The sequence below is a fragment of the Raphanus sativus genome, unplaced genomic scaffold, assembly GCF_000801105.2.
Source record: "Raphanus sativus cultivar WK10039 unplaced genomic scaffold, ASM80110v3 Scaffold1438, whole genome shotgun sequence".
NCBI classification, from domain to species: domain Eukaryota; kingdom Viridiplantae; phylum Streptophyta; class Magnoliopsida; order Brassicales; family Brassicaceae; genus Raphanus; species Raphanus sativus.
The window spans coordinates 5,990-16,391 of record NW_026616749.1 but is presented as its reverse complement, the minus strand read 5'-3'; the positions used below and the strand labels follow the sequence as shown (position 1 = coordinate 16,391).

The 10,402-nt window shown below is 33.2% G+C and overlaps 1 protein-coding gene across 2 annotated transcripts; it reads right to left on the bottom strand.

Moving 5' to 3' along the window:
• Nucleotides 1–6,276: 6,276 nt before the first annotated feature.
• On the bottom strand, nucleotides 6,277–9,632 carry LOC108855434 (calcium-dependent protein kinase 13). 2 transcript variants are annotated; one of them, XM_018629250.2, is made up of 8 exons: nucleotides 8,754–9,632; nucleotides 8,107–8,250; nucleotides 7,829–7,981; nucleotides 7,623–7,738; nucleotides 7,365–7,532; nucleotides 7,032–7,262; nucleotides 6,506–6,657; nucleotides 6,277–6,385 (listed from the first exon to the last, which is right to left on the bottom strand). In XM_018629250.2, the coding sequence occupies exons 1-7, from the start codon at nucleotides 9,376–9,378 to the stop codon at nucleotides 6,508–6,510; spliced, it is 1,587 nt and encodes a 528-aa protein (XP_018484752.1). In that variant the 5' UTR covers nucleotides 9,379–9,632; the 3' UTR covers nucleotides 6,277–6,385; nucleotides 6,506–6,507. The 2 variants fall into 2 exon arrangements, with proteins under 2 accessions (XP_018484752.1, XP_056854804.1); XM_056998824.1 differs by having other exon boundaries at nucleotides 6,277–6,657.
• Nucleotides 9,633–10,402: the final 770 nt, after the last annotated feature.

Below are 10,402 nucleotides of genomic sequence, written 5' to 3'. Positions count from 1 at the left end.
AAGAAAATAATCACAATCACTTTGTGCAATGATTTTATGGATTTTGAATGTGGAATAAGCTGCATCAGTGTGGTTTTCGTTTGGATAAAAGTGTTTGAAAGACACTGAATCCGTAATTTCCAAAATGGTTTGAGAGAATAACACAGTTTTATATGTATTATGTGGTTTGAAGAAATTTTTTTTTCCAAAATATTTTTCGAGTGTTAAAAATGGATCATTGTTTACAAAAAATTCATTTTTCAATATTTTGGTTGGTATTTTCTCAAAATATTCAGATGGAATGTTTTGGGAAATCTCCTTCAGAATAATCTGTGAATTATTTGAAGGTTTTGAAACAATTTTAGAGATCTGGTTTTCTTTTGAAATTATTTTTGAAGGGACCTCGTTAGATTTTGAAATAGCTTAAGAAAGAAAGTTTTTGGGAGATTCTCCCGACTCTTGCTTTGAAAAACTGAGCTCGAAAACCTTTTGTAATTGTAACATTTGATTCATGATAGCTTCTGGTGTTTGAAGAGATTTTGGAGTGGTTGATATTTCTTCTTTTTAGCACACTTTTTGTAACTTAGATTCAGGGTTCTGTTTTTGGGTGAATGTTTTTTGGTTCGGTTTTTTCTGAGATGGTTTCAAGGACATCCCTTTGCATTTGTCAATCATCTTCTTCAGAGGCATTGTATTGGAGAAATTCTTGCGCAAGAAATCTGGGACAGAGTTTGAATCTCCTTTTATAAATTCAATTTCAAAATAAAAAAATACTCAAAATCGTTTGCCACCTCGCAAAAATTTGTTTTGATGCAAGGTTTTTCACATTGTTTTGTAAAACATCTTTATCAGTTTTGCACTCAATTCTTAAAAGAATTTTTTTTTAATCTAAAAGACCGCTTTGAAATTTTTGAATACAAAAATTATATTTAAATTTTCTTTTTTGATAGTAGAATAGTTCTTTTGGGTGTCATTCCAATGTGATGATGTAAACTGGACAATACTTTCGTGGCCATCTAAATTCTTTTGCTTAAGAATACCCCCATATCCTACATCTGAAGAATCTGTTTCTACGATTTTCTCTAAATCCGGATCTGCTATATGCAGACATGGGATTTCTAAGACCTGTTTTTTAATCCTTTGAACTATTTTGGTATGTTCTTTTGTCCATGGAACTGGGTTTTTATTTAGAAGAATATGTAAAGGTTTAGCTATCCTATTAATATTTGGACAGAAATCTAGAAAAAAATGAGACTTCCAAAGAACATTTTTAATTGAGTTTTATCAATAATTTTGCCTGGAAATTTATTTGCAAATTCTAAAGATCTTTCAATGGGTGTTATCATACCTTGTGATATGTAGTGACCTAGAAATATTATCTTAGTTTGAAATAGGGACATTTCGGTTTTGGAAACAACTAGACCATTTGTCCTTGCAACATAGTAAAATGTCTTGAGATTCTAGAAATGGTCATCAATAGAATTTGAAAATATTAATATATCATCAATATATACAATGCAAAATTTTGAATAGTCATAAATATATCATTCATAATTCTTTGAAATTCAAAAGGTGCATTTTTAAACCAAATAGCATTACATTACATTTCATTGGTATTGGCCAAAAGGGACAGTAAATGCTGTTTTATAACTATCATTTTCAGATATCTGAATTTGCCAAAATTCTAATTTTAGGTAAAATTTTGAAACCCCTCAACTAAGTTTGTTTCGGATTAAAAAACCTAAACTAAGTATTTAACGGGAAAACTCTCCCAAACTTACTTTATTTAATGAATTAAACCCTCTGTTTACAGTGCCGGTCAAAATAACCAGTATAACTGATAAAGCTTTAGTTAGGGGTTTTTACACTAACTAAATATAGTTGAGTTTTACCATTAAAAATCTAATTTTTCTATAAAAAAGTTCATAATATAATAAATCATCTAAAAAGTAACTTAAATTTTCAAAATTAGCATTTGATTTTTTGTAAATAGATGAGTCTGATATTTTTTAAAAAATCAACATTATATGTATAATTTAAAAATGTTAAAACCCAGAAAATATAATAGAAAATACTAAAACAGAAGATTAGAATCAAAACAAACTTCAATCCCCTGGAGAACTCGAGCGAGTTTTCATGGGGGATCTCTTTAACTGAGAGTGATTGCTTCACATTAAAATAATAATTTTGGGTTTAGTTTCTCATATTTTTTTTTGTCATCAAACACACAGACTCATATAGACTCTGCACACCAAGCTGGTAGCTCCGCATCCATGTGAACGACGAAAGAAGATTGTTGTCTGGCACTACGTGCTAAACGATCCGCCCTTAAATTCTCCGTCCGTTGTACATTAGTGAGCTGTAAGCTTTGGAAACTACTTTGTAGACTCTTAATATCCTCCAGATAACTTGCAAACGCTGGCCACTCCTCTGGTTCCGAAACCATCTTCACCAACTGAGAACAATCCGTTGCAAACGTAACCTGAAACTGTCGCAAATTTTTCATACACTCCATTGCCCAAATCAAGGCCTCCACCTCCGAGTGAAGGGGTGATAAACTGGCCCGAACATTTCGTGCCCCCATTAATCCCTCAAAGCCTTCCAAGGTGTTATACCAACCTTGTCCGAAAAAGAATCCTTATCCTTCCACGAACCATCTATAAACCACCATCTCCTTGGAATTGTGATAGGTTGATTTACTTGTTGCGGCATGGTTTAGTTTCTCATATATAATATGATTTTAAAATGAATTATTTATTTATTTATTTATTTTGTTAGCTGACTATCTATGCTAGATCAAGTGGAAGACAGACGAGTTAATTCTCCGAGGAGCATCTCTATCTATCCGGGCATGATCTATATGGGAAAAGGTATCGCCTTTGATCCTTGCTTCTTTTGCTAAGGTCATTCCTACTCCGAGGAATATGGGACATGCTCACATCTTCGAAGTCTTCCTGTAATCTCTGGAACACCTCGATCTATGTCTCGAATGATGGCCAATCCACCGGTTTTGTAGTCATGTCCAGTAAGTCTGTCTCGAACCGTATCGAGGTTATCCTTCTGTCTCTCATACATGAGGTTAGTAAATATTCCATCTCAGCATGCAAAGCTGAGAGGCTCCTGTTGCATGCCTGTAATCCAAAAATTTCTGAGTCCATTTGATCCTTAAGACTCCACCCTAAGACACTGATGCTGCCATTATTGATCCATGATGCATCAATTTGATAGGTAGGGTTTTGAGGGATCCAAAAGGACACTGTCTCAACCTCTCTAGTTGCGGGATCGTCATAATCCTCGTTTGCTTCCTCTTTTTCTTTAGCCTTCCTCCAACATTCTGCCTCAAGGGACGCATGTTGGAGAGCTTCAATCGAGGACATGTCTTTCCCATTAAAGAGTTTGTCGTTCCTCGCCTTCCAAATTTAAAATGAATCGATTTGAAGTATCAATTTTGAAAATGTTAGTAACAAAAATTTTAGATAATTAGTTAATCGCTGGTGTCAGTAAAAAAAAACACTTTTACTTGTAAATCTTTAGATAATTTTAATTTTATTTTATTTTTGTTACATTTTTAATTTATACATATATAATGTTGATTTTAAAACAAATCAAACTCATATTTTTGTCATCGATGAACTCATCTATTTGCATAAGTTTTAAGTTACTAATTTTAGATAATGTTATTATATTTTTATATTTTATTTTTTTCTGATTTTCATGGTAAAACCCCTCAACTATTTTTTGTTAATGTAAAAACCCATAAATTAAAGATTTATTGGTAGTAATGGTAATTTTGACCGATACTGTACATAGATGGTTCAATTCATTAAGTAAAATTAGTCTAGGAATTTTCCATCAAATACTTAGTTTATGGGTTTTTACCCGAAACAAACTTAGTTGAAGGATTTTCAAATTAAAAATCCAAGTTCAAATGAATTTGAAGGAATTGAAGTTCCCACTAACTTATTATGTTATTCAATCATGGATTTCACTTAATTCTCTTAAATTCTTGTGTTATTGGATTAAGGATTTGTAATCATTCTTCTAAAATCCTATAAATTCTAGTGTTATTCAATTTAATGAATTTCTAATTCTACTAAATATTTGTGTTTTTCAATTTTTTTCTCGATTTTGTGGTAATAGTATTTGGAAGGAATTTAATGGAAATTTATCAAAAAAATGTAAAGAACCAATTCTTTGTTTTAGGCTGGAATTTAAAGATGATTATATTATTTATCTATCAGATCAAGACTATTGATCATTATAATTCAAGAGATTTGGAAATATAAATTTCATTATAAATTTAAAATATGTTATCTTTTTGTCAACATTTAAAATATGTTATCATTTTTTCGAATGTTAAAATATATCATTTTTCATAGTTGATTACTAAAAATCAGTCTAGACAGCTAATCAAACATAAGCAAAATCAGTGTTTTTAAAACCGGATCGGAAGTTGAACCGGAAAACTTTTGGGTCACGGTTCAATATGGTTCGACCGGGTCAAACCTGATTAATATGATTTAATATATTTTTATTATATACATTTTAAAATAATGTTAGTAAATATGATACATAATTAAAATATAAATAAATTTTAAACAAGACATTATAAATGTAAACTAATTTTATGTTCATGTGGATGATTTATAGATTTTTGATAGTTTAGTGGTTTTATCAGTTTAATAACTTTGATATCCAATCCGGCTACATGATCGGTTCATCGTTGAACCAATTATTAGACACAACTCGATTACATGATCGGTTCATGGTCGAATCCGGTCCAACCATCGTATCGGTCCGATTTTAAAAATACTGGTATATATATATAAGTTTGAGCAACGAAAATATTCAAATACCTAAGATGAATAGAATAAGGATAGTAATATTAGTCATATATTTTTATGTTGTGATTATATCAATATACAACATTTCTGAGTTCTTAAGAAAGTATATATTCATTATATTTCTAATTTGTTTGGCAATGAATTTTTTTCTAGAATTAATAATAATTTTTAGAGTCTTTTAAGAATAAATAAAAATTTTAAAATTTTAGACCAATCATAGTATAATTTTTTTCTTAAACTTCCTATAGTTCAAAAACGCGGCATAGGCGGCCGGTAATCGCCGGAACTTTGAAATGATATATATGTTTTATATTTGTTATACTTTGATCAAAAAAAATGAGAAGAACACGAAGCATCAATGAAATTGCAAAAAAAAAAAATTGAAAACGGCTACTATTCCGACAGAAATCGCAAGTTAAAGAGGAAGACAAGACTATTCTTGTCATTTTGAAATTCATTAACCCTAAAGTTTTTAAAAATATGTAAATATGGGATTTCCGTTACTTGAACCCGGATCGGATATGAAGTAATTTAAGCCCTTAACCAATACACTACTTGTAAACAATTATGACATTATAGATATTTATTATATAGACTAGAATTGATATAAAAATCCTAAAATTACTCCCCGGTTAATCCCCGTAAAATGTGAGATGTAAATTAGAAATATAAGGATAAATATACATAAAGACTAGAACTAACTTAAAATGAATATCAAGTTTTTGTTTTAGGTATTAACAAAAGTTACATCCAAATTCTAAAAACAATAACCAAATTATTGTCTATTTATTTTTGAAATGTTATCTCCAAATCAATTAATCATTTAATCTATTTAAAAAGGATCAGCTAATCGAAAGCTAAATTTCTAAATACAAGAAATTTAAAAAATTATTTTTTTTCTTTCAAAATATAAATATCCGAACCCAATCCAAAATAACCGAACCCGAATTAAAAATATCTGAACCCAACTCAAATTACATAAATATCCGAACATGTTCTATATCCCTATACCAATATATCTAAAAATCCAAATACCAGAAGTTTGAAATACCCAATCCGAATCCTAACGGGTATACGGCCACCCACATCTAATTCATACCCTTTGTTTCCGATAGGATGAGTGATTCGTCTCCAACAAAGGAAGGTTCATTAGGACATAATAGAGTTGGTTGGATTATTCTAGATCCGGAACTGCATCGCTTTGTGGACGTTGATTGCTATTTTGATAGCTTTGCAGGCCAATAGTGTAGGGGGTTGCTGCCTTGCTGGTGTAGTCAGTCAGTTGATGTTGATGGTCTAAGAGCTGAGACAAGGATAGTAGGGACTAACTACTAGGTAGCGTTCTTGTTAAATTTGAAATCAGCCTGATGATATATCGATTATATTTTAATAAAATATGCTTGAGATGATGTATTCAAAAGTTTAAATTGTCTTGTTCATATCGCTAAAGAGGTTAAGGCCGACAAAAGAATATTACAACATCATTATAACAAAGGTCCTTGTTTTTCTTCTACACATCAAAACATTGATTCTCATGTCTTTGGCCTTTCTACCACAACAAGCTAAACAACACAAACACAATACAAAAAAGAACACAGATAGCATAAATCACCCGAAAAGAAAAAAAAAAGAAGTTAAAAACGAAAGATTTACAACAAAAAAAAAATCTAATACGGGCTTACTGCTATTCGTTGCCTAGGTTCAAAGATCCGTCCTTCATTAGCTTGATGCTTAGGCTATTGAATCTCCCTCTCGAGTAATGTCGAGACGCCTTTCTCCAATCCGTTCCTGTTTTCATCATTGCCGCAAACTCTTCGTAGCTTATTCTCCCATCCTAATGTGTCAGTAATCCATATTAGGCATAACCAGAATAAACATCATTTACACTAACTACATGATGATAAGTGAACTCTCTACACAAAAGTAATTGCAGCACATTCAACATTGAAATCACTCTTGCTTTAGTTTATGGGGACCGCTTATACAACAGACTAAGACCAGAAAAGAAAAGTGACTAAAGCTACTACATGTTTTGTCCTCGCATGCTTTAAGAACTTTTGCAAAGCATGTTTCCATTACCTATTTGCATGTCTGTAATTTCAGGTGCAAAAAGAGATTTAAAAACAACTTTTATTTCCTGATAGTCTTTGCAAAAGGAAAAATCTTTGAACATGAGATCATACCATGTATAGAAGATTTGACACTTACCTTGTCTGTGTCAACTTCTTGGAATATATCATTGGCGACATTCACACAGTCATCCCCTCCATCTTCCTTTAAGGCTTCACAAAGCTCTTGGGGCAAAATGTACCCATTTCCATCCTTGTCAAAGTAGGAGAATGCTTTCCGGAGATGCTCATCGTTTGCTACCTTTTGCAGGTGGAGAGAGACTGCAACAAACTCCCCATAGTCTAGTGTTCCTTTCCCTTTAGTATCCACCTATTAGTGAAAGGATGATGCAAAAAAAATTGAATTTACTTGTTCGGTCAAGCAATTAGTAATTGAAACTATGATAAGTAGAAGGGGGAAAAGTATGTGCACCGCTTCAATAAGCATCTGAACTTCTGATTCAGCTAGCTGTGTACCAAAATCTCGAAGCCCAGCTTTCAACTCCTCGATGGTAACAATACCATCTTTATCAGTATCCATCTTGTTGAACATCTCTTTGATGTCTTCTACTTCTTGGGAAGATAAGAATTCGGCAATAACCTGGTTTGAACAAAGGTAAGTAAGCTAACTTTGGTCTAAAAAAAACGCAACTCATGCAAACAAACAAGTGTTTGAAGCTGATTAACAAACCCTCAAAGCTTTTCTCTTGAATCTATTCATCACTGAAAACTGCTTTAATCTGGACTTCACAACATCTCCAAGAGGAACATTTGGAGCTTTCTTGGCATTTTGAATCCATGGGTGCTCTACAAAATGATAAATAAAATCAAATTTAGGAATAAGGATAGTAACAGATGCAGGGAGTAAGAACAGGGGTAAAGGTGGATTATATGTACCAAGCACTTGCTTTGCAGTCAGCCGACGCTTTGGATCAGGCTCTAACATTTGCCTGACAAGATTCTTAGCAGTCTCCGAAATGTTTGGCCACGGTTCCCTCTTAAAATCAATCACCCCGCGTAGGATAGCCTGAGCAACTCCCTGTTCGGATTCTGTGGTTGAAAGAAGGAAAAAATACTGGCTGAAATTATGAAAACTAGCTTGCCACTACTACAATCTGTGAAATAACATAGATGCAAAAAAAGGCTGAAGAAGAGGAAGAAGGGTGTGAACAAACCTGCCCAGAAAGGAGGAACTCCACACAGCAGAATGTAAAGAATCACTCCAGCACTCCATATATCTATTTCGGGTCCATAGCTCCGCTTAAGCACCTCAGGTGCCATGTAATATGGACTCCCAACTATCTCCGAGAACTTCTCACCTGAAAACGTGTTAAGCCTTATAAGATAATAGCATTAAAGACAACTAAACTAAGCCAAGATGCATCTAAGATATCAAATCAAGAAACTAGATCTGAACCGAACACGAACTTGAAAAACAAATCCGAGCTGTAAGAATACATGAATGAATCACAGGGTTATATAAAATGTAAAAATCACAAGTATTATTAACTGAAGAACGACTAATCCTAAAAAAAACTCAGAAAATCTGAATAACTCCAAGAAACCCAAAAGAAAACTAACCTGAAAATATGAACTAGCATCCGAAATAAATATTCAAAACCTAATTAAATCATTTTAAATACTACATTTTAATGTTTACTTTGATACGATATCTAAAAATACCCAAAATTATCCGAGGTTCTGACTCGGATTGGATCTTTAACAGAGTTGTAGTAAAATATATATAAAAACCCGATCCTAACCCGATGCATAGACCTACTAAGAAGAACAATGAGCCTGCAAAAAAACAAGAAGCACACACCTGGTTTGAAGAAGATGGACAAACCAAAATCAATAGCTTTGAGAGGAGAGTTCTCCTTCTTGTTAGCGAACAAAAAGTTCTCAGGCTTCAAATCTCTATGAATAACCCCATGCTTATGGCACAACTGCACAACCTCAACAATCGTCTTCGTAACCCCCGCGGCGGCCCGCTCAGTGTAATGCCCTCTCGCAACGATCCGATCGAAAAGCTCACCGCCTTCGCAGAGCTCCATCACCAAATGCACCGCGCCGTCGTCCTCGCAGGCCTCCTTGAGCGTCACGATACTCGAGCTCTCGGGGAGATGCTTCATGATCGCCACCTCTCTCTTCACGTCCTCGATGTCCACCGCCGTCCTCAGCTTCCGCTTCGAGATCGACTTGCAGGCGAGGAGGTCGCGCGTGGACCTCTCGATGCAGAGGTAGGTGACGCCGAACTCGCCGCGTCCGAGCTCTCTGTCGAGTAAGTAACGGTCCTCGATGTTCTCCTTGGGGACGTCGCTGAGGACTCGAATCGGAGGTTGTTTTTTCCCGCCGGATGCGTCTTTGCGGTGGTGGTCCCGGCCGGAGTAGTTCGATTTGACGTCTTCTCTGGCTACAGCGGCGGGAGATCTGCAACAGTTCCCCATTAGAAAGGCTCAAGGTTTCGTTGGTAGAGAGAGATCTTAACTAGCTAATCTAGGGTTCCACATTCTAGCTTTTGGAGAGGATGGTGACAGTGGAATCTATGAAAGCCAGCTAGAGAGAGAGAAGAGAATAGATCGAAGAAGCGTACGGTGAAGAATGATGAGTAGCTAGAGGTCTCTCTCCTTTTGATATTTTCTATAAATCTTTTTCCTTTTTTTTTCTTCAAGTGATATTTTTGCTATCTTTGTGAAACTCAATCATGATGTGGTGGTCTCTCTGGTTTCTTTTTCTTTTTGAAAAACGGTCTTTGCTTGTTTGGTAAATCTAACACTTTATACGATTTATTTTTTCGGCGACAACAAAAAGTAAGATTTATATAACATATATAAATTTCCCAATGTTTATTAGAAACGGAAATATACTTGATGGCTTGCACGAGAAATTGTATATTATATGATTTACTTATAAAAAGTATATACATATTTATTCTATAAAAGTAGTTCTAGATTTTTGAACCGCATTGTGTTTTGAAAAATGTTTGATATTTTTAAAATTTATTTAATGAAAATTATGAATTGTATACATGTTTAAATACGTCTAACTTTTTTATATAAATTTATATTTAAATTTGTGGGTATAATTGTTACATGTTTAGATTTTTTATATATGTTTGTTCAAACATCTTCACATCCAGCTTATAAATATTTTGTCTATTTGGCACTAAATTATGCGTCAAATTCTCCCTACTTGATCTGTTAATCTGTATATTGAATAAATTTTTATTAAAAAATATGATTCGTATAATCCGTAAAGAAATTATATATATTTGTATATGTCATGTCAAAAATATGCGGATAGTCTGCAAGATTCGAGAGTAATATTAATAATAATATAAAACATTTATTTTATATATTTTATTTTAGTTTTATAAAAAATATCTATAATTATAGTTATTTTTAATAAATTTAAATGTTTTCTTATTTTCTGTAAAAATATTTATTGACAAAATTTAAATTTTGCGAGTTT

Coding starts and splice junctions, on each gene's coding strand:
- LOC108855434 (XM_056998824.1), bottom strand. CDS start 9,378: ATGGGGAACTGTTGCAGATCTCCCGCCGCTGTAGCCAGAGAAGACGTC. Junction 7,739..7,828: donor GACTGCAAAGCAAGTGCTTG/GTACATATAATC, acceptor ATCATTTTGTAG/AGCACCCATGGATTCAAAAT. Junction 6,658..7,031: donor AAGAAGTTGACACAGACAAG/GTAAGTGTCAAA, acceptor CTGACACATTAG/GATGGGAGAATAAGCTACGA.